Raw genomic sequence first — 25,430 nt, forward strand, 5'->3', positions numbered from 1 at the left:
CGGAACGAGTGAACGTACTTTATTATAATCGCGATGCAATTTCTTGCAAAATATAAAGTATCGCAAATCTGAAGGGTAGGAAGAAACGCGCGCGTTTATCGCTCGTTTCTCGGAGCTCATTAACCCGAAGCGGAGGCGCGCAATTCATCCGCCGCGCGGCACGTCTTAATTTTTAACGACTACTTTATTTTCTCTAATTATCGCGGCTGGCAAAATTGAATCGAAAGCGCGTCGACGTACGCGGCTGGAAAAAAACGCAACGTAAGTGCGACGAACGACAGTTTAATGTTTCTCTTATGTGATCTCTCATTTCGCTCGTGTGTGTTTCGCTTCTCTTCATCTAATCCGACGAATTTCTTCGCGCAGGTGCTGTCCTCTTATTGACGCGCCGATCCGAATTAAGCAATTACGCGGCGATAATTAGGTCCCGTCTTTATATCTCTGTAAATTACAGTGACGGCGAGGTATCTCGCGCGAGGTGTAAGAGAGAGAAAGAGAGAGAGAGAGAGAGATACGAAAGACAATGGGGTCCTTCGTGGAACAATGGCGGTCCCGGTGTAGTTGGGGCACAGCGCTCAACGCTATAAACAATACCGTGGAGGAACCCGGCTGATAGGGTCGCGGGGTCAGCCTCTGTGGGAGCTCATGACTCCTCTTCGCGCTCCTCTTCCGTCTCCCGGTCTCGCTCCACCTTCGCAGCCTCTTCCTCCTGAACGAGGTCACGAAATTAATTTTTCACCGTGCAAGAGCTCGTATACGAGAGAGGTCCCGGCGTGGCCTCCACGAACCCCGACGAGTTTACCGGTGTTTGCTACCATACGTGCTCACCCGCGCGCACGCCTCTTTCGAACGTCGACGAGGGAATTTTTATTGTAGGTGGTCTCGCATTAAATTCCACTCAGGATCGGATCTGTGCACGTTGAAATATAAAATCTCGCCTACGATCATCTTTCGAGCATCATTATTTTCAAAAAAATCTCCGACCCCGTCGACAAACACGATTGATTAGAAAAAAAAATCATCTTTTTTGTTTCGCTGATTTGTTCCAAGTTTGTCTGTGAAATTTGACAATTTTATTGCAAACGCAATTGCGTTTTCACATTTTGCATTGTTCTTCGACAGAGTTCGATTTCTTCTCGATCTTAACTTCTCGAACGCGATCTCGAAACGCGTTCCGGTTTCATCTTCGCCACGGCATCTCGCAGGTACGTGGCATGGACCCTGGCGCGGACCCTACGGGTCCCTCGCGAAAAGGTCACAGCGAGGTCAGATAATGACGGCTCGAACTCTGCAATCGCAGAAGCGCGCACGCCACGTGGCTTCGATACACGCCTTCGAACCGACCTCTCTCCTCCGGCTTATGCGCGCATACGCCTGTGAGTTCAGAAAATCGACGAAAAATCGGTGTTTCAAATGTTGCAAACACGCCGCGACGTGTATGCAACTTATTAACGAGCAAAGATTAATTGTCGCCTCGCACAGCAATTGCGCGAAGCGAATAATAATTTTGTTGATTGCGCGTTGATTTGCTTGACGTTTTTTTTTATTTTTTTATTTTTTTATTTTTTTGTAGTGACGCGCTCAAAGATGCGCAATCTAAATAATTTGGACTCAACTTAGCGAGAGGGTCGCGAGAGTCGCTTCCCAACATCGTCACGGGATTAAATGACTCCGTCGAGCCAATATTCGAGAGCGATAAGAAACAGAGGAGAGTTCCTCCGAGTTGCGCCGAGTCATTCCCTTGTAATTATATGTACCGCATGGCCAATAGGGGGTCCCTGTATCGACAATTAGGGCATTTCAGCTTCCCATTTAACGGCCTCTCGATTGATTCGGATAAGCTCCGTGGCCTTCCTTCTTTCATTATCTTTTTTTGTTTTTTTTTTTTCGTTTTTTTTTTTATCCATCAGTCTATAACGGATAATAGCTTCGGAGAATATTGCTCGCGAAATAAAAACCACTTGTACAACTCGCAAAAAAAAACACACACAGAAAATTTATTTACAACAAAGCGTTGTGTGTGGAAAAAGGATCCGGAAACAATAGGAACGAACTTTTAATGAACTCGCAACAAACAACTTTCAATTAACTTTGTTCTCTCTGAGTCACAACAACGAGATACACACTCTCTGTTTGACAACAAAAATTCCAGCCGCGGAAATCTCTCTTCGCGCGGAATGCAAATAGATAAGACGATTCGCCGACATTTAAGCGTGGGCTTTGGGAAAAGCGGCTCGAGCTTCATAAATTGTGACGAACGCGACAGCGAGTGGCGCGGGGAAAAGCGCGTATTTTAATTAATTGCGAGATAAAGTCGCGCGATATACCATCGCGCAATTCTCACCTCGCGTTCTCTATCGCGTCGTGTTATTAAATCACGACGTGACGACCCTCTTCGTCGTCATCGCCCGTCGTCGTCTAACTCTTCTTAATTGAGTGATTAACGAACGGTCGTGTCTTGTGTCGCTTTTCGCCATTGCGAAATTGCACGTGGTCTCTCGTGTGTTCAAAAGTTCAAAATCGTTATATCAAACATTCCTCGGCGACTTTGATGCACGGCCGCCTCAGAAAGCCGCTTTGATTATTTCCGTGGACGCAACTATACGAATGGCATTGGCTGTTTTTATTTACAAACGATATAACGTAATTGCACTACGTCTTATAAGAGAGCATAAGCGTTGCGGCAGCGATCGACCGCTTCGTATGTTTTCCGTTCGGTCTGTCAGCTGTGAAGCGGATTTCACAGCACGTTAGGCACACAGCGCGGGACGTGATGAAAATACGGTCCTAGGTCTTTGGACAAGAGGACGTGAGAGATATATCGGGGAAAAAGAAATTCGCGCTCGACGATCATCGGTCGCTTCGGGCTGCTCAGAGGAAAGACACACCTGGTGTTCGAGGACGCGGAACGACTCACTCAGCGTCACACCGCGCGCGAGCGCGCTATCTAGTCACTCGACTCCGTTGCCGGGACACCTTTTACACATCGACATCACCCGCCGCGATCTTAATCCATGCGCGCATACCCATTACGCAATTCCGCGCGCAGCAAATTTTTCCTGTTCTGATTGTGCCGCGCCTCATCGTCGTCATCGTCGTCCTCATCCGCGTTCGTTCTTAACTGCGGATACAGTTACTTCGTGGATCGAGTGATTTATTCGGTCGGACGCGATCCATTTCCTGCATGCGCGCGCGCGATCTGGAAATGGAATCAATTCCGACAATCGCGTCAGATCCACGAGAGAAGTGAGTTCTGCATTTTTTTTTTTTTTTTTTTTGATAATATTTATGAGAAAAAAAATGTGTTGAGAGTCAGTGAAGTTGTGAAAACGCTAACGTCACGACACCGCTTACACGCGAAAGCTTTTTACTCGAAACCGTTCGAATTCGTGCGCTCGAATCGATATTCAAACCTGGCAACATCCACATGCTTATCAATATTTATAAGCCGAACACACACGCGCGCTGCCGCGCATAAACCAAAGATTCATTAAAACTAATGAGATCGCACCGAGATATTATCGCGTCGTTCGGACTGCAAATCGATGACTAAATTCGCTGCGCGAAATCGAATTCAAGATCGAATTCAGTTTTCGAAACAGGTGCGCACGCTTTTAAAATATCGCAATAACACACACGCACACACATGTCGCGGATATTGCACAAATACATAAATCCGGCGATATCGATCGGTAGCCTCTTTTAATGCGTAATATAGATTCCGTCCGTGAATTCCACGAGGAGAGATCGTTGCTTCGGACCGCACGTCGGAGGGACGCGCGGAAAACAAGTCTCCCGATCGGGAAGAAGAAGAGACGAGACGAGGCGCGGTAGTAAGCATTCCTGCACGTCATCGTGTCCGCCCAGTGGCTCCGCCGAATCGCGGGGGACCCCTTATATAATTAACCATTAAATTATAAGTTTGGCTATCGAACCGCCGGCGAAGCTCAGCGCCGGACTAGAAGTAATTACTTGCCCCCGAAGGGCCCGCGAAAGATCAGGTTCGCAAGCAAGGGGGAAAGAGAGTCTCCCGCGGGAGAAAGAGAGAGAGATAGAAAGAGAGAGGGTGCGGAGACGGGCAGGAGAAAAAAAATATGAAAAGGGAGAAGAAGCGAGAGGAGAAGAGAAACTCCGCTTCTCTCTCTCTCTCTCTCTATCTCTTTCTCGTTGCAGCTACCTTACTTTCGAGCGCGCGGAATTACCAGCGCCATCAGGCGCGCTCTCCACCGGGGGAAGCGTAATGATCAGAGGCGGTGCGTTTTGCCTTTTTAATCGGCATTAATCGCGCCGGGGGGCACTCCGCTCCCGTAGGACGCGCCGTCGTTATTCGGTATCCGCATCAACGACCTGCTCCCGGTGGTGATCTGCATGCGGTGCGCGTATGCATTTTTAATCGCCACGCCGCGCCGCTCCGAACGGACGTGGTACGTAGCGACGCGACACCGCGTGAATCGCGAGAGGTCCACGGTGGTGTTTATGGGAGATGCCGGGACGGTTATTACATGCGAACACACCGAGAACGCGTATCTCCGCGATCCCGCTTTCCCCCATACCGCGTCTTTCCGTCAGTTATGCATTACAATCTTATTTTGTTAATTATCTCCCGCGGCGCGCGGTGTACGAGAGGCACGCGAATACTATATGATTATTGAAACTCCATCTCTTTTTTTTTTGTTTTGTCGAAACGTTCGCTCTGCCTCCGCTCGTTTTTACGAGTTTGTCTCTCTCTCTCTCTCTCTCTCTCTCTCTCTTGAAATCTCTTCGAATCTCTTCTCAATTCCAGTGCAAACAGGAGAGAAGAGATTAATAACATGGATTTTCTCGCGGATGTAATTATTCCGAAATACAATCGTTCGTTATTAAATCGTCCCTTTACGGGAAAAATAGCGTGGTTGCGTAATAAAACGTGACGTTCCAGATGTGACATTTTACTGGATACGTGTATTTTGCCGAGAGAGAAATTTTTTTTTTTTAAACGCTCCGAGAGAAACTCCGCTACGTTTCGTTGGAATTCTTTGCGCGACGTTCGATTTAAATTTGTATTTTCGACGAACATATCGCGCGGATGCAATACCGAGACATTCCTGATTTTCAGCAATTAATTTTTCTCGCAATTATGCGGAACAAAAATTTGTCCTGGAATTCGTAATTGATTTTCTCCTTCTCTTCTCTTTCTGCGTAGCTTGACCGCGCGATGTTTACGAGAGTTCTGCTTACGAAGGAACGAAAAAAAAAAAAGTAAATTTTATCTTCAATTAGCTGCGCGAAAATATATGAGAAATTTGTGTCACGTGAAGAAACACACAAATATGTGAGACAAATATATGTTTTGTCCTTCAATCTAACGGATGCGGATTGTATATGTCGGTTTCAAATGTTTCTCTTCCGGCAGCAACTTTGCGCGCGCTCGTCGGTTTCAAAAAAAAAAGATATTTCACGCACGGCAATTCACGAGAAATACGAGTGGAAAACACATCGAACAATATCTGTCAAAGCAACCCAACCCGACGCGGAGTTTCTTTATCGCGAATAAATAGAACATTTGTTGCAACTCCGTGCAAGAGAGCAAAAAAACCATGAAACGCGCCAATCGGAGTAGAAAACAAACCGAGTTCTAATCGCGAGCTCGAAAGCTCACAAGTGCTTTAATTAACACCGCGAGTGTTCTGTTATCGCTTGTAATTGCGACAACTCGGTGTGTCTTTGTAACTCTATTGAATTGCATTTACATTGATAGAGATCATTAGTTCTGCCATTGATACGTGTAATTAAGGCAAAGCGATGGCACAAGCATCGCGTAAGATAGAATCTCTCTCGCACATTTAACGGTTCTGCGTCGACAGAAAGAGAGAGAGAGAGAGAGAGAGAGAAAGAGAGAGAGAAAATTTCCGCGCGCAATAAAATCTTTTTCAAGTTCGTGAATCGCGATTTAATCAATAACATTATAATTATCCGTCCGCTCGAAGCTGCGCGATCGAATGAAAGCACAGCGACACGCACACACGCGCGCGCGCGCTTTTTCTCCTCTCTTCCTCGTTCCTCGCGCGCGTTATTACAAAACTAATAATCGATATCATTAGTCTGAATAGCGCGAATGTTTGATCCCGCGCGGCTCTGGCATTGATTTATTGTCACGGGATTCTGAAACCCGTTCAACGCGAAGAAACGCGACAGACAAGGAATTAGCAACAGTAATCGCGTTGTAATGTGCGGCGTTGGCGTGTTGGAGAAATTTCTCAAAGATCATCTCTCTAATTGAACTCTCCGGCGGGAATGTGAATCGCGCGCTAGACGAGAACGAAGAAGAAAAGAGTTTCTGTGTTTAACTTAACAGGATAACCTTTAGCACCGCCTACTTTTCTTCCCCGGCTCGCGAAGCGTAACGACGAAAGAATCGCGATTCGCGGTAACGAAACGATTTCATCGAGAGACGACGATGATAAGACAAAAAAAAGAAAAAGTGGAAAGAACGCGTAATCGAAGAAATGTTTTGCTCGCAGTGCGGTAGATAGCCGTGGCAGATAAGAGAAACATCTCCCGTACTCGCCTCTACACGTTTCTATAGAATTTGCCCGTCACCTACTTTCGGTATCAGCGACGCGTTATTGAATACTGCGCGCTCGCGACGAAAAAAAAATGAATAATCATAGTAATTCGCAAAGTGGCGATATAGAGAAAGATGAGAAAAAGAAAGAGAGAGAGAGAGAGAGATAAAGACGAAACGCTCACCTGGAGGCGAGTACTCGGAGTAGTACAGGTTGAGTCCAAAAGGAGGATAAGGGGCAGGAATAAGGCACAAGAAAGAATGTCATATTGTCGAGTAAGTAACGGCACACGTTTCCGTTATCGCGCGATGTTCATCGGCGTGTACGCGTAAAGGATGATCGGCCGCGATCGTTTATATCGCGATTCGCACAGGGGGACGCGACGCGGTGAAGGGAATCGAGATGCGCACACGAGCGACATTTTATCGCCGACGTGGCGCGCGGGATCGACGCGATGTTTAATTAATGCCCGTTAATACGATCGTTATTCTCGCATCTCGTTGTAACGTAAGTTATTCGCGCGTGTAAGATCATACCCCGTACAAGAGATCGATATAATCGTAAACAAAAAAAAAAAAACAAATCGCGGCGCGCGTGTTTCGATGAATACGGTCGTACGCGCGTTCATAGATTGTATATACATACAATTTACTGCAAATATATCTGATGTGATAAAACTCGAGTAGATTGTATAGCAGACAAATAATTTACTGCTAATCGCGCGATTATTTATTGGAACGCCGCACGCAACGAGAGTTGCAAAAAAATTTATATAAGGTCACTGACCTTGGTCGCGTGACTACGGTGAGGTCACTGACCTTGGTCGCGTGACTAGAGTGAAGTCATTGACCTTGGTCACGTGATTACAGTATATATATATATATATATATATATATATATATATATATATATATAATATAGATATAGAATATTATATATAATATATACATATAATATTCTCTTTTTTACTCTTTTTCCTGTCACGTGACTTTAGTCATGTGTTGTTTTTCCATTCCTCGGTCTCACTATTTTTCGAGTTTGATTTTTATGCGTTATTTCTGACACCTCTCATATGTGTATTATATGGTTTGTAAGACGTATATATTAGCTGTCATCGCGGTTACAGGTTGCGTTCACTGACGCAACAGGTTATAATAAAAACACAATAATAGCGTGCGCGTAACGCGCAACTGTGTTGTGCTAGTATAATAAATTTTATTATAATTAGAAACGTGTTCTAAAAAAACGACGACGCGCGTGTGCAAATTGTTTGTGTGTGTAAAAACCGATACATATTGCATCGCAATTCAGACAGACATTGAATGACAGACCGCGATGAACCGAGGAATTTAAAACGGGTTTAAAACGACGACGGCGCTTTTCCGCGCATTGACGCAAGATAAATGTCACGCCGCGCCGCGGCGTTTACTTTCGTTGATTCTCACGCTGAAGGTAGAAGGCGAGCAAGCATCGTTGAAATGATCCCGCGGGTCTTAACCCCAATCTCGAGTCATCGTTAAAATTGTACCATAAAAGAGAGAGAGACGGTGAACATCGAACGAAGGTGGGGTCGGTGCGGTTTTACCCGTGGATGAGCGCGTCCGAGAAATCGCAGAGGCCGCCGTGTCGTGTTCGTGTTCCGTTGCGCAATACCGGATTCTCGTTTAGCCGCGTAATCGAAAGCGCAACTGCCCCCACCAGAGCCCGGTCGCTGGGCTGATAATTAACCATAAATCGTTTCTGACCGGCCGATCCGATCGATCGAGAGTTTGTTCCTACCCGACCGCCGCCGTGGTTTGCTTGCTCGGCGTTTCGCTCTGATTTTCAACCGGGAAACCGCAATGTTTCGCGGTTTATTTCTCATATGTTCAATTGTCAAACGTATAGATTTTCTTTATTGTCAATTTGTTAATTACACTGATCAGTATTGTTGATAAAAAAAGTTGTTTTGTAAATAATATGTGACTTTTCTCGCATAATTGTTGTCTAACTCTTTGCTACGATCGAAACGTTTTGCGTCGATCTGATTGGTAAATAATGCAATATCATAAAGACGGAAAGCAACGCGCTTTTAAAAAAGAAAACGCACGTGCTAATTTTTATAAATCGCTTCATATTTATTTCGAATAAAGTTTTTAACCGGGGAAAATACTCGGCGGGGGTTGCTGTAAATTACGCGAAAGAACGTTCCTCGCGAGGGCCGAGCACTCGAAATAATATAACGATCGATATATTTCGCCGAGGCAAAGTCTTCTTATCTTAATTACCGTCGTGCACCGCTCGCCGTATACGGGTTTCGCTAACCCTTCGCCGTGATTTTCAGCCGCCTGTGTGTTGTCGTGCCGCGCTGTAAATTCGCGGGGGCACGCTGCTCCGGGGGCCTGCGTGCTCTCTGCAACGAGGCCCCCTCGGGGGGTCCCCGCGCGCGTTTAAAGTTTTTAAGGTCCGCGGCACCGCCACGCAGTTCGCGGACATGATTGCATTTGCATTATACACGCCGCGGCTCGCCACGCAGATTTATCTGGCCCCGGGGTTTATTTATCTGGACTTATGGCAAACACACACCACTTGACCACGGGCCCCGACCAATAACGTATGGTAATGGACGGGCCCGATTGACTTTTTTTCTCTCTTCCTTGTTCTCTCCTTCCTACGTTCCCTCTCTGTCTCTCTCGCTTTCTTCTTCTTTCACTCCTCGTCGTCGTCGTCGTCGTCGTCGTCGTCGTCGTCTAAATGCTCTTATTGCAATCGGGAATCGCGGCCTATCACAACACGAACGATCCGTGAACCCTCGACCCCCGTGTGTTCTCTACTTTCCGCCTCTCTCGCCTGCTGTTTTTCTCCGATGTTTCTGCGCGCGCGTATATGTTTGTTCGGTTCTTTCCCAATCTCTTTCAAAATATTTGTCGTCGTCGTTCGATTGTTCGGACAATTACGAGACACAGCTGAGCGATTTATCGCTATTTGTCATTTCTCGATCGCCTTATTCCCTTTCTATTCCCCGCGCGATCTCGCGAGCGGTTTCGTGTAACTTCGTTCAAACGATGCGATCGTCTCGCACGGGCTTTTATTATTCGCGAAATGATAATTCGCTTCGCGGAAAAGGGCAGCTGTCTCATTAGCGTGACGCTTGCTGCTTCGCAAAGGAAGCGATACCTCGAAGAACAAGCGCGCGCGTGGGCGCGTTATCATTGTCTCGCGCATGATGAGATTTTCATGCGAAGTGGACAGTTGCAATCTTATTGTGCAATTACGCGCGTGTAATAAATAAATCCGCAATAAAAACGGTGAAGAGAACATTACATAAAAAAAAAAAAAGTACACGTACAACTTCGATAAGAGCGCGGAACGCGCATCCGCCACCCGCGCGCGACAAGGTCGAGATTTCTCCATTATCGCGCGCGCGTTTTGTTTCGTTTCCATTCACGAGCGAGAAGACACGAGTTAGAAACACACGGTTACAATGCGCGGATATCAGTTTCGAAACACGATACAACACGGAATAATGGACTTAAACGCTAACACCTACGATGACGGTGATAAATGCGTCGTGACTTCTCGCCGACGTGCAACGCCGACTGTGACACGTCTTCGCTGTTCGTTCACGAAAGCGAAGAAAATGGTTGCCGGTTGAGAAGCAGGCAAAAGGTAGGGAGTGCCCGAAGAGAGAGAGAGACGTGCATAATCGGCGCGAAAAAGCGTTTTTGCAGGATCGAGGAATGGGACGACGACGACGACGCTGCCGCGCATCGAGCTTCTAAAGCCAGCGCTAGAAGCGGAGGCTGACGTAACGACCTGCTTCCACGTACATACGTTCATACATCACACGCGAGAGAGTGAGACTCCGCGCGGTCGGGAAATGAATACATAAACTCAACCTTTCCAATCTCCTCTCCTCCCCCGCGCGCGAGCGCGAGATACGGTCGGACCGGCGCGAGAGAGCCGTGCCACCGAAGTGAGATATTAACTGTCCAATCGGTATCGCGCGCTTCACGCTAGATCGAACGCGAGCGAAGGCGAGCACATTTCTTCATCGCGAACGAAACTCGCTGTTCGATCGGCTATCGGCTCTCTATCGCCGAAAGACAATCGCGCTCGCTCGAAACGCGAGATTTTTGTTGCGAATGAATCGAAACGTGTGTTTGGTCTGTGTTTGGTTTGCTGTTTAAATTGTTTATCTCAAAAATCAATCAAGTTTCAGATATAGGTATGTTGACAATCTCGCGACTATTAAATTTGTCTCGTTTTTCGAGAAATAAGAAGGGAAACAGTGAAAAAATATTATACAATACGTAATTATATGATTAAAAAAAAAAAATAATCTAATAATAATTTTACAAAAGCGATGTTTTATTCAAATTTGAATCTAATTCACGAAACTTCGCGATAGTTGCTGTACAGGGACATATTGGCGGAGTTTGTGTTGGACCGTGTTTTCGCGCACATTTGCCGCCACCAATATCCCCGTGGCATTTCCCCTGGCGTGGCGCACGCCCGCCGTCACCCACGCCACTAAATGTCACTCCCTGAGAAAAAAAAGAGAGACGTGATCGATGCGTGGCTCGTTCGTCGTTACGTTACTTCGCGATCCTTATAAAGTTTCTTACGACGCAAGACCGCGTTGGTGAATGCCTGTCAAAAGGATGAAAGGAGTACCGGTACACCTATATTACCGCGCGTATATATTCGCGACGTTAATCAAAGAATGGCGTTTCCAGCTGGCTCGACGTTTTGTCTCTTTGTGAGGCAATTAGACGCGTTGTTCGCTGCGTTTTCGTGCGGTTTTTTTTTTTTTACACAACGCGGAAAGTAATCTCGAGAAAAATTCGTAGGAAAACGTCTGACGTGTGTCGCTTGAATGACAAATCCAATTCCGCTGTTCCGCATCGACAACAATGTTTGTTGTTTTTACGAAATTTCGGAGACACTCTCGGTGTGCGATCGCAATCGAGCTAATCGCTTGCTTGACGTACGTGTACACATACTGTACGTGTCTAGCTATTATAATTCACAACGGGAGAGCCGCTCCCTACAGGAAGTACACGGGACTCAAAGAAAGCGTGTGCCCGATGTCAGTGAATGCCTGTCACGAGATGAAAGGGATGAATACTGGTATCCCTATAAATTGTTACGGCTACAACATTACGGGCGACAGGAAAGGAATTTTGCGCTTGGCGCGTTTCTTCGTTGAATTGACAATTGCGCTTATTAGCTTCGATATTTAAAAAAAATCATATACGTGTCACATACACACACACACACAAAGAGAAATCAGAAAAAAATACCTTTTCTCGTGTTGTAATATTACAATTAATCGAAAAAGTTAATTTTCAATTTTAAAAAAATTAATTATTTCTCACCACTACCGGTGGATCACAGCTCACGTGTCTTTAAAAACGTGACTAAAGTAAAGTCACGTGACAGGGAGGAGTGGAAAAACCACACGTGACTTTAGTCGTGTTGTTTTTCCACTTCTCTCTCTCCCTCTCTCTCTCACTATTTTTCGAGTTTGATTTTCATGCGTTATTTCTGACATCTCTCATATGTATATCATGTGTATTATACGGTTTGTAAGACGTATATACTAGCTGTCATCGCGGTGACAGATTGTGTTCATTGACACAACACGTTAAAATATAAAAATAATAATAGCGCGCGCGCCTGTGTTGTGCTGGTATTATATAAAATTTTTAAAGAGTTAATAACTTAATAACAATTTTAATAATGCTTCTTTATGATAATTCAAATACAGTATCACAAATAAATTTTTTTCTCAGCATTTACCGGAATCTGATGTAAATAAATTTCAGAGATTTTGTCTCATTTTTTATATTTTTACTTTTCTGAATGTGCGACAGTTACGTATATCAGCGGGATCAGAATCAAAATATTCTTTAAAACTTATCTCCGACGTTAGCTCTCGAGAAAGATGTTACTACGTAAACGATAAAAGGACAACCGTTGCGCGTCCTCCGCGCATCGTCGAATATCTTAATTCCGGACGCGCGGAATACCCATTGCGGCAGTTTCTTTAAAATGCTGCCGGTGCTTCGAGCAAGCGTCGGACATTTGCATAATCTTAAAAGGCATTTGCAGGCGTATGTGTGCGTATGCGTGTGCAGAAGATACGCGACGGGTTTACACAGAGGCGATATACCGATGGTATCGCGATAACGCGTCAGCGGCCGATCGGATATCGGCGAAGCAATTCGCTTACGTACTGTTGCGGCCGTGAAGAAAAAACTTAATCGGAGCGACGAAATAATGACGACTCGTCGGCGTACGACGAAAAAGCCACGTATCGTTTCAACCAATCCAACGGCGTGTTCTTTTCCTCCCTTCATCGCTCTGCGATCTTATACAATTCTATCAGCCGTAGTCCGTACAAGGTAACCGTTCCAAGTACTACTGTGGTCGGACTGGATTTATTTTAAAAATAATAAAATATTTACACATGTGAAGAAATTAATATTCAAAAAACATATTTCAAAAGATATTTAAAACATTGAGACACTTGTTTGTTTACATATTTATAAATAATTGTTTCTTTGCTAAATGTCACATGGGACCGTTACCTTAGCGTAAGAAAGAAACTGCCGCACTATAGAGGACGCGCGATGAAAGAGCTGTGTAAGATTTTTCTTTCGGGGGGTCGCTCGTTCTTCCGCGCGTTTCGCACACCGGACTTTTCCGCTATTATTCTCGCTCTGTGGCACGCTATCGTCTCGCGTCGAATGGAACACACTCTTCCTGGGGGACGGAAAGGGACGCGAGGGAGAGAGAGAGCGCGCGTTTCTTCTGTGGTGGCGAACAGCATGTAACACGTGGTGGTATCTTGTATCGGGGCAGTTCCCCGCGGTTCCCCCCGCTGGTAGCGTGGTGTTTTCCTTTATGCAACGGCTGCGGCCATTCGCCGCGAATGGCAGCGTGCCCGGGGTACTACGGGTTGATGCCGAGCGAGGACACAACCGAGGACGACTTTGTGGGGGGACGCCTTCACCCCGCGCTCCCACCTTCTGGTTTTGCCGTGACTACTTTCCGTGGCATGCCTGCAAGAGTAGATTTCCTGCGGATAACGTGCTCCGTGACCGCGTGTGTGTGTGGTGGTGGTGATCCACCGTAGGCGCGCCCACCTTCGTCTGTGTGTAATAATGCGGAAAATGTCGGGCATTTCGTTTGGAGCGCGCGCGAGATAAATCGCAAACAGATGAGATATTTGCGTACGTGTAGACAAACAAATGTACAAAAAAAAAAAAAAAAAAAAAAAACAGTTCGAAGAAACTGTTAAATCTTTTAAGAATCTTCTCGAGTCTCCGTGTATAAGTAATATTGATTTATTTAGGATTAATATATTGATTTATTTTCAAGATTTTTTTTTTATAGCTGTGTGTAAATCATATAAACATCATTCAGAGGCTAGATTTATAAATGTAAAATGTAGGCTGTCTGTTGATTTTCGTTCGAGCACAACAGATGGTTACAGGTAGCGGCGTAGCTGTGCTTTTGTGTGACGCGAGAGAATATGGATATAAGAATGTAATTGATTACGTCTTGTTTCAACGACGCGATATATCCGAATTGAACGGTCATAACTCTCGAAATCGTGTTTCCTTTAAAATTAAAATGCTGATCTCCGATACGATCTAAAATATACGAGGAGGGATATCTGTCCGGGAAAAGAGAAATGATTCAGGAAGGCGACATGCTTGGATACGTAAATGAGATATCGCGAGACACTCATTTGTCTGTACGCGCGTCGTTACATACATCTGGGCGACGTGAACTCTCTCTGTCCGTCTCACTCACGTGACGTGAAGATTACATACGTACGCATATACGAAATTAAGAGAGATTCGGCTAATGAATCGGATATTTGTCAACGATTTGACCTGTAACATTTATCTATTTATCTTGCAATCATCGACGGAAACGAGTTATTTTTGTAGAATTGCCATTTACGAACGCGCGTTATCTCCTCTCTCGCACTGAAACTGATGAGTTCGCCGTATGTGGGCGATTTTGAACGTTAGTTAATTCTCTCATCTTGCTGATAGCGAAACATTTGACATGACAGTTTTCTCTCACTCTCTCTCTCTCTCTCTCTCTCTCAGCTTCTTCGTTATCTCAGCAAGTTTATCGCACAGAGAAACGCGCTTAGCTATATCTTCAATATTAATTGCAAGTGACTAAATTGAAGGAGATTTATCGACGCCTTTTTGTCGCGGGCGATTCAATAGCAATTTAAAGACTAGCGCGCTTAACCGGAATAACAGAAAGCGGCAGATTGTGGGCAACGGAGGCGGCAATTTGTATGCGGTCGATAATAATGTATAACCACCTACGCGATTCTTTCCGCGAATGTGATTCTCGAATGTGGCCGCGGGGGGTGTGAGCGTCGTGTGATGTTAAAGAAAAGAAAATCGACAATATTCCGTTCGTTTTGACTTCTCAGTGTGCGACTAGTAAGCAAGGTAAAAGATAAAAATACGCGAACACAAAAAGTAAGAAATACATTTTACTCTAAAACAACTGTTTGTTTTTGTTGTCTGATCTTGTAGCTTTTTGTTATTGCGTATACGCGCGAACGCAACACGTTCACACATCCGTCTGACCCTGAACTTTCTAAGCTAATTTAAATTCTCGGCTGGTGCTCGTAGGTGTGCTCGGAACCTTTCGCGACGGACCCCGCCTTCTTGCTTCCGGTGAAAACTCGTCGAGATTTACTCGACGAGTCGAGCGCGAACTTTTGATTTATCCGTCTCGGAAGTAAAAAGTCCCAGATTCTCTGAATTAAAGATGGGTTTTTTTTTTTTTTTTTTAATCAAAAAATCGCTATACATTTTCGCTATGCCTTCGTTTGTTATTTATAATAACATATTATGCCGTTATTTTGTCCGAGATACACACAACAGCGATCTTGGAATGTCCGAAACTTCCTCATATTACGAGAAATTTATGAGACAGTCTATACGCGAGCCGAATAAATTGTTGGCGAAACAGGTTCGCGCTCGCGAGCGGAACAATCGGAGAAAGTATCGCGCGGGGTTGCAGAAAAATAAAACACACGCGAAAGGTTGCCCTCTCCCCTCCTTCCCCAACGATAACGAGAGATCGCACGGAGCAAAGTCCCGTAAAACGTTGACACTTTCTTTACGACATTTCGCATCTCTCTCTCTCTATTTACGTACGCATTAATAACGACGCGTGATTATCTGCAAAGCGAATTCGCTCGTGCACTTAAATACGATGGTGACGTTTCTCTCTCAATTTTCATCACGTTCGGAAACATCGTCGCTCGTACAGAGAACCTAACCCGTTGGCTTCAGGTTGTTTGTTCTGGTTTCCAGCTGGTTCCAGGCCGGTCGTTTCGCGGGAAAGAAGAGAGTGTCTCCCGGGGGAGACGCGCATTAAGAGACGAGTGTCGTTCGTGGCCGAGCGCGCGCGGCTTCATTACCGGAGAGGAAACCTGTTAGTTATGCTAATATCGACTTACAAACCCTTCATTATCGCTGATGAGCAATTAATACGCCCGTCTGTGCACCTCTTGCCTCGCTGGTGCTAATGCACTCTGAATGTCTCTCACGAGATACGGATGTTGTGTACACGAAGCCGCATACCGATCAAGATTGATCTCGGAGATCGGTTTTTTTCTTGTTTTTTATCTTCTATTTTAATCGCTTCTCTCTCTCCGCTCCGGTTTTCTCTTTACGAGAGACGACAACGTGTGCGCGACGACGTGTATTTCTTTTTTTTTTTTTTTTTTTTAATTCAATAAATAAATATTATTTGGAAGAAACAAAACAAATGTGATGATGATATCTAGTGCGACGAATCCGGGATGCCGCGAGTGCACGTGAACCGCAGTAGCGTAACGAGGAGAAAATTCGCACGGAGGAAACGCGAGGCGCCGATGTGCACGAGGTCATGCAATATAAAGTGGGTGTGGTTGGCGTTATTGCACGAGTTCCTCGATGGGAGGAGAAGAAAACGGACGCGCTTTGGTAGCCGAGAAGCTAATCACATTCGATAATTAGCCGATAGATTCTTAGCGATGACAAGATCGTCGACAAACAAAAGAGCGCGTATTATTAAAATACAAAAACACAATATTCCAGAAAAAAAATTCTCGATTTATGCACGTACATTGCAATTGTCAAGAAACAAGATATCGCGAGACGGCTCATCAATAACACACTTCAAATAAGAGCGATGTCGCGTATCTCGAACGAGAAGCGAAAAACAAGCGCGATCGGTGATAGCGCGGCTGAAATCGGAGCGAATGAAAGGCGCGACGTGGGCACGTCCGTGAAGACGAAGAAGGAAGGAAGAAAATGCGGCAGGAAGAACGAGAACGCGTATGGAGAGAGAAAGAGAGAGAGAAAGAGAGAGAGATAGAGAGCCGCGCAACGGGGGGATGTTGATCTGGTTAGGTCGGAGCCGGTCGGTCGCCGGTTGGGTTGACCGGTCGCCGTCGGCATGCCGATCTGCCGCGCCAGCGAGAGGCGCGCGACGACCTCGACAGGGCGTGGCGGGTCACCGGTCCTCGCTTGCTCTCGCATAGTGACGCGGTATCGGACAAGTTTCCTTTAAGAATCTTTAGCACAAGATTTTATTACGTAAGCGGCTGACGGTATCGCGAATTTAGGACAAATTAAAACTGACATCTGAATTCAACGAGTTCTCGAAAAACATTGGCGCTCGGATGGAATGTGTGTGTGTGTGTGTGTGTGGCGCGTTTTCAGCATCAAAACTGTTAAAATTTTTGTCACACGTAATATTTTCCAATTCCGTTAACGTATTCCGCTCGCGATCGAGCTGAACGATTACGAACATTGTGGGAGAGAGACAATGCTTTGTTGACCGATCGCGGCGTGTCGGGTGCGACGCAAATCGTTCTTGCAGCCGGTGCGCGCACCTTGTTGATACACCGGCGGCATCGCCCTTTCTCACGGAACAATTCCGCGCGAGGTCGCGGCGCTGGGGGAGACGAAAACACGCGCGTGGAATTTCTAGCGCGAGCCCGCCAACGCGAATTCTCTCAATCTCTCGCCGCTCGTTCGACCCCGTGTAGAATTCTGTGCGAGCGCATTCTGCCCTTCGCAGGAGCCGCGCGCGCTCCTCTTCCATATAAGGAAACGTGCGCGCGCGCGCGCGCGCGAGCAAAAGCAACAGCCAGTCTCTCGGTAGCCGACAAAAGTTACTCCCGCGTGGCCTCTCTTGTTCTCCGATTGGTTAATGCCTCGTTCGAAAACCGCCGCGACGAGTTTTATTCGGCGCGCCGCGTACAATGCCTCGCGTAGGTGAGATACACGTGTAACCCAACGTGTTAAAAAAAGAATGGTAGTGATGTAAAACACACACAATACGGTATTGCAATTTCCGCGCGATCATAGACACGGAGGCAGACGATGACGGAACAATAGCAGCCACCACTCCGATTTTAATTGCTGACCGATAAGCCTCCCAGTCGCTGAAGAAGTGACAACATTCTTCTCTCTCGATAAAAGTTGACTTGCTCCCAATTAAATCGGAAATCAAGAATAAACACGTTCTGTGCGTGCAAGTGTTGGTGTTTTACGGTACGGAATAACATCGTTGAAAATATCATAGTAGAGAATAACTTGCGTGTGGTTCAACGTGACGCAGTTTCCGACCGAATGATCTCTTCCGAGGTTACAACCGCGAGATTCCTCTCCGTTGGGGTCGGGGGGATTCGAAGCAAGAAAGAAGCCGTTATTTTTCGAGGTTTCTCCGTCTTTTCTCAGGTCACGGTCGAATGCAATCTCGCGGATTCCTATCCCGACTCGAAGAAGTTCTTTATTTCAAGATTGTCGACTTTCGTTTTTTTTTCTTGGTGTCGTTTCTTATTAATTCAATACAAAATTTCTCTTAGAGAATTTCGCTAGGATTGTTCGAATGTGTGTCTGTTTTGCATATTTTTGCTCGCGCGTGTCGATAGCAACGTTTATTTGGCAGCGCGCTAAAGCCTCTGCTTTTTACGTGCTTAAGTATTTTTGTTAATAAAAATTTAATTTGTTATTAAAAAATATAATTTGATACATTTTTTTGTCATAGGTATAATGATGTGTGCAAATTGTAAATTGAACAACACAAAGATTACAAGTTGCATTTATATTATTGCACGTTTCTATGTTGACCATTTTAAATTCCGCTTAACGCTTCTTGGCCCGGGGACATATCTGATAAACCTACGCGCATAATTTAAGAAAAGGGTACGCTTCTCTCTCTTTCTCTCTCTTTCTCACATTGCCTTCTGCTTCTCCGCTTGCGAGGCTCAGTGACGCGCGAATAATTTAATAACACATATGCTCCCGAGCCCCGGCGCGTTTTCACGAGCCCCGTCTCTCGTACTTGCAACACGATGAGTACACGAGGAGGGAGGGCCTCCCCCCTTCCCTAACATCGTGTTTGTGGAAGGTATAATTGATGCAGGACCAGCCGGAGATCGCGTTCGCTCTTAAGAGTTTGGAACTGGGTGGAGAAAATATAGGTTGTCTTCGTTACTCGGCCTTTGGTGCGCGGCCCGGTCGCCCGCGGTGCAACACGAGGATGATATATTCGCTGCAACTGCAGCTGCAAAAGCCGCGCGCGGAGTCGAACAGCCTTAGCCATATGCCCGGCCGGTTGTTTCGTGAGATTTCGAAACTCTTGCTTGCTTCACGAGCCGCTCGTCGTGAAAACAATGAGGCGTCCGCTCCTCGTCAAATCGCGGACTGATGCGGGTTTTAATGTTTTTAGGCACCGCGTTCGAGTTTACACGTTTACGCGATTCTCTCTCGCTTTTATCTGTTAATTTTCTCAAGAACATACGCGAGTAAAATTTCGCACAAAATTACAATCAAAAATAGCTCGTTTAAAACACACACCAAGTAAATAATTAAGAGGTCAAATACGAGAGCAACAATATTGGATTGTTAGAAAAATTTATAAAAATGTCATCTTATTATTAACAATCAACAACTTCTGTTTCTTGTTGATGAGATAACAAATTGAGTAATGACTCAGCAAATTTTTTTTTGCCGTGTATAAATAAACAAAACTTGTTTTTTGTGTGCGTAAAATATCAAGTACGATATTTTAAAGATAAAACTCACGAGCGATAAGTATTTTATAAACAACATTTTTTTTCCATATAATCATTTAGAAAACCTCGATGGAGTTTACGGTTGTGAGCGTAATAATAAAGCGGTCGTGTAGAGAGCTCAGTTTCACGGCGGAAGCAATTTCTTGCGCGTCGTGTGAACGAGTTTACTAATTAGCGTTTTACGGCGAGGCGATTGTGAGGAGGAGGCGGCTGTTCTCGCGCGTGGCCGACTCCGTACCGTTAGAGCCCGGCGAATGTACCGAGAATTCGAAACAGTATACACGGAGAGCTTGTTTACCGTAATCAATGACTGTACGCATTCATTTTCGCCGCCGATGATTAAGAGAGTATTACGAGGCTCTCGCGTTTGTGTTATCTCTGTTGATACCTCGGGGTCGAAACAACGTGGATTCTTGCGTTGCGCGAATAAATTCGCTTGATGAATTTTCTCGCGCGTTTTGTAGATTGTGGAAACGGTGATAGATACGCGCGTTGCATTTCCAAATGCTAACACGTACGTAACAACGTCGAACAAAATCGAACGAGAGTATCGACGCGCGCTCTTTCATCGATCGATCCAAACAATTTCAGTTCTTTCGAAAACCAATCGCTTATAGATGCTATCTTTTAGATGCGAAAGAAAGAGAGAGAGAGAAAGGCCTGAATGCCTAGAAGCATGAATGCACGACCTCGATCTCCACCTCGATCCGCGAATCCCCCACCTCTTCGGCGTGAAACTGGCATGTGCGAGGAAGGAGACCGGTCTGCTGCCGCGTTGCGTGCGCGACTCGCATTACGCCGCTGAATATTTCATTCATAAGCGGGCCGAGCAATTACTGTATTCCGTGAACGTGTGGAGAATGCGCGCGCGGCGGACGGATCGCCGTGCTTACGTTATATATATACACACACGCTGTTGCACCCCGTTGTCGGTTGTGTTGCAGCTGCAATTACGGGAAGGAGAGAGGTTGCAGCCCCCGGTTGCGCGGTGAATGAAACGCGCGATGTTCCGTTTTCACATCTTTGTTTTCTCCCTTTTTCCACGTCTTCCTTTCGCATTCTTCCTTGTTGTCGGTTCTTCTTCCTCTTCTTTTCGTTCTTCTCTTCATGAACGACTCGGGCACACACGTTGCAGCGCAAAAGTTAGCCCAAGCTTTTCGCGCCTCCGGTCGAAATTGCATTCGCGGAATTCGCGCGTATAGGTGCGGCGGTCGATCGATCGATCAGCAAACGAAGATTTTTGTCACTTCGGAGAGCAACAAAAATTTACGCGTGCACATCCTCGGGAGTACACATACTCCCGCCCGCTAATAACACGCTACCGCATTTCTGCTTGCAGAACTTCCGGGAGCATCGTATAGACGGCGCGGCTCTACCGTTACTCTCGGAGGAGCACCTGACAGGGCCGATGGGCATGAAGCTCGGTCCGGCCTTGAAGTTGCGCGCGATGCTGGCCCGAAAGCTGGGCTCCTGCACGGTGTGTCTTCACTGCGCGCACTGCCATCAAACGCCGGTAGCGGCATTGAACGCCGCGGCCGCGGCAGCGGTGACGCAACAGCAACAGCAGCAGCAGCAACAACAGCAGCAGCAGCAGCAGCAACAACAGCAGCAGCAGCAGCAACAACAACAGCAGACGCCGGGCCGACGACCCAGCAGCACTGGAAACTGACAAACAATGGCGGAGACTCCCCCGTTGGGGTCCGAAGCTGCGGCGGTCGGCACAGGCCCAGCGCCACTGTCTCCGGACCCGAACCGGGCCCTCAGGATAGAACGGCGCATACCCCGTCCGATACGCAAACCGGATGTCGTCTTCAAGAAGCCTATCAAGCAGTGACACGCGAGAAGACGCTTACGCGCTTATCAAGGAGTATGGAGACTCCGCCTGTTTGTCAGTGAAACGAACACTCGAGGGGAGTTTTGGAGAAGAGAATTCAGACTGCGGGGTTCGACACGTTCGGACCAAAGACGAATTCTCCTTGGTCTTTGACTACTTTATCGGAGAGAAAGACAGATAGAGAGAGAGAGAGAGAGAGAGAGACACGAAGGAAAAAACTATTTTTGAAAGTCTATATATGTGTGTGAAATTGATTGACTGACGAACGAAATTGAATTGAGTAAGTATAATTGCGAGGAGTTGAAGGCAAAACTCTGATTTATATCTGACGGCATATGTACGTATATACACACAGGCAGTGCTGTGAATGCTTTTACACATAAAGTCGCATCGATAATGCCTCATTAACTTTCTTGACAATGAAAGATGCAATTTCATGTGTGAAAAGACATTTGCGCGCCACTACGCCACGTACGAGAACTTAAAAAAATGTAGCCAATTAATGTGACTTTTTTTTTGTAGAGAGAAAAGGAAGAGAGATTTATAAAACCCATGTACATACGGCGCGAGCAACGTTTATGTTCGAGAGTAATCGGTGTAGCGCAATTGTTGTTGGGCGGAATTTGTTTCTTTTTTAATAAAGAAACAAATTGTCCAACGACTGCGTGAAAGACGAGCGGACTGCGAAATTCGCTATCGCGATGTAGTAAGAAAAGGAGCGGAGGTTCAACTCCTTTTTTTTAAGTTGCCGGGATAACTCGCTGCGAAATATAAGCGTTGTCTTTATAATTTTAAAATCTGATGTGATCTACATATACATATATATATGTGTACATATATATATATGTATATATATTATAGTATATATGTATATATACTATATACTAGTATATATGTATATATATATAGTATATATACTACGAATTCAGTACTTAAATCTATTTTGCACCGTGAAAAATAGGAAAAAAAAACAAATTAGAGAAAAACGCATAATATTGAACAAATAACATACTCTTTTCACTTGTAGTATGCAATTTGTTTCAATAAACGAGTCTTCCACAGCGAATGTAATGATAATTGTATATTTATTAAAAGTACATTTATTTTTTAACACATTTTCACTTTTTTAAAAAATATTTTATTTAATCGACCCAAATTCTCTTCGCGAGGCACAAATATCTTCAAATATTATATACGCAAGTACATTGACCAGACTAATTTTGTTCAACATGTAAGTGTGTAACGATTTGTTGTTTTTTTTTGTTGCAAAAAATAATCAAACATCAGTGCCTTCTTTTGTCAAGTCTTCCACGACGATATCGTGCACGATCGATTTAACCCCTTCAATTATTCTCAATTATCAAAAAAAAAATCCATATTTCTCGATCATCGGATTTTCGTGATCGCAACCGAAAGCGAAACCGCACGACATCGTTTTCTCGATCGTGTGTTCGAACGGCTTGCAAGAAGTTTGACTCTGTAATCGAGATATGACTAACCTGACTTTCAAAAAAAAAAAGAAAAAACAAAAAGAGACAAGAAGAAATAAAAGAGAAGAGACAGGAAGAGTACGTGAGAGATAACAAAAAGAAAAAAAAAGGTACGTGTACCTGTATGTGTACATATATAAGAATGAATGCGGATCGTATATAGACGCGCGAGTAAGATTTATGTATAAATATATAAAAAGAAGACGATCTATAAAATTAGATACAATTACGTGCAATAACAAATAAATAAATAAATACGTTTTTGACGCGATAATAACTTTTAACTCTATAACCGTAGGAGTTATATACGTATTTGCTCAAATCGTTGTTTCTTTTATATATTTTAACGAAGTTTTTATATGGAGAATATTACGATATAAATATAATATGTAAACTAAATTATATTTTTGCTAACGTTCTACGTGCAAAAATAAAGTGTACACAGGCGAGAGCTCACAAATATACACACACATTACATATATATATATATATATAAATATAAACATATATAAACACATCGATGACGTGTGGATGACGACGAAGTTTCGCGAACGAACCCGCGTGTAGGGAAAAAAATTGTACATTTTTATATTTTATGTCCTCTTTGGATCCTCTCGAGGTTCAACATAAAAAACGCGAACGTTTATTTATTTAGAGATGTAGCACACTCGTTGCCTTAATGTATTCACGTAATAATTAAGACGTAAGTGGGGTGGTAAGGACGACCGCGTTTAAAACGTACACCATTCGCGAGAGAAGAAGCAAGTTAGGGTAAAAAAAAAACAAAAAGAAAAAAACAAAATCGGTTTGTAAGAGACGAGCAGTATTTGTTTTTTACACATACATTAATCTGAATTTACTACTGCAGATTACAATAAACTCGTAACTGTATATGTACATATACACACACATACACAACACATAACAACACGCCTAAACAAGCACGTTTTTCCCAATACGTGCGTCCGCGCTCCCGAGTTTGCGTTTTGTGGAACGAAAAAAAAAAAAAAAAAAAAAAAAAGCAAAGATTTTCGCGGGAAATCATTTCGGAACGTGTTCGATTTGATCGAGCGGCGATCGTAGTTTAAAACAATCGGAGAATTGTCACTGTCTCTCTCTTGCGGTGAAAGAAGGAAATTCCATCTTGTATGTCGTTTCCTGCGGCCGATTACATAAGCGTCTGTTACTACTAGTACGAAATTACCAATGGTAATTAGACGTTTGTAATCGCGTGCGATATTACATTTGCCTTCCACCTCATGCAGAAAAGCTAATTGTAGGTTGAGGAGTTTGTTTACGTGTCTATTATTTATAATTAGCGCTACGATATCTTTCAACATACATTATACATATGTGCATACGATAAACGCGTGACTAAGGAAACATTTCTCTCCTTCCTGTTTGTTGCCCAATAGAACGCGACACTCGCTTCTCACAAGAGACGGGGCTCGCGCTTTTCGATTTACAAAGAACAAGCAATTAATTTTATCACACGAACTCGGGCGCGCTACACTAACCGAGAGAAATAGCGGCTTTTACTTAAACAAGACACTTGTACATAATGCTTGAGCATTTATTTATGTCGTGCTTTTACAAAATGTCCCGTAGTATTTTATTATGTAGTATTCTAAGTCGCGAGATGTGTGCGTGTGTGTGTGTGTGTGTGCGTGCGTGCGTGCGTGCGTTTACACGCTTTTGTGCGGTAACATGCGTACTGCGAGCGTTACGCGTTGATTATTATTTCGCGCAGCAGCAAATTCGTTCAACAGGAAGAAAAAACAAATAAACAAACACGAAGAAAGAGAGCGTCGAAATAATTAAATGTGATGACAGATTCTTTCCGCGAAGAGCAATTCAAATCAGTTGCGGATGACGAATAAAGAATCAAGACAAATGAAACGAAACCGGCAATATACAAGGCAAGTTTTTGTGATATTTCAAGATTTTCCATCCCCTCCCAACACACCCTTCTCACAGTTTTGTTCTTCGATATATATATATATATATACATATATATATATTTCGCTTTCTGAAAAGAAAAAAAGAAATCTATCGAAACGCATCATCTCATCTCACTCAATTTTTTCCCTCAAACTCTTTTTATTTTTTCATCGCGAGTCTGTTTTGTGTATTATCTTACGATTAATTGTCATATCATGTATAGTAGAAGTTAATGGTGAAAAGAGGAAAAAAAACAGTACACTGTTTCTGTTAAAATAAACTTTGTTGAAAAATATTATAAACGCTGTTTAATCTTTCTTCTGACCAACCAATTAAAAGTATTATGCGATAAGATTAACGAGACCCGCGCTTACATTCTTTAGAACACACAAAGAGAGAGAGAAAGAGAGCAAATAGTGCCACACCGATGCCACTTGTGAATTATTATCAGATCCGATAAAACGATAAAGAGACGTAATGTGACGTAAAACAAATAATAACAGCTTTGTGCTTCT

General features: G+C 44.4%; 1 protein-coding gene across 6 annotated transcripts in view; it reads left to right on the top strand.

Moving 5' to 3' along the window:
• LOC109853669 overlaps positions 1-25,210 on the top strand; it is a 192,388-nt gene extending 167,178 nt beyond the window's left edge. For all 6 annotated transcript variants that reach the window (XM_020425993.1, XM_020425996.1, XM_020425994.1 and 3 more), the window contains one exon: positions 20,990-25,210. In XM_020425993.1, the coding sequence (XP_020281582.1) occupies positions 20,990-21,319 (330 nt within the window). In that variant the 3' untranslated portion in view covers positions 21,320-25,210. The remainder of the gene's footprint in view (positions 1-20,989) is intronic.
• The last annotated feature ends 220 nt before the right edge of the window (positions 25,211-25,430 follow it).

This window comes from Pseudomyrmex gracilis, unplaced genomic scaffold, assembly GCF_002006095.1.
Source record: "Pseudomyrmex gracilis isolate BER0280 unplaced genomic scaffold, ASM200609v1 scaffold_52, whole genome shotgun sequence".
In the NCBI taxonomy this organism is placed as follows: Eukaryota; Metazoa; Arthropoda; class Insecta; order Hymenoptera; family Formicidae; genus Pseudomyrmex; species Pseudomyrmex gracilis.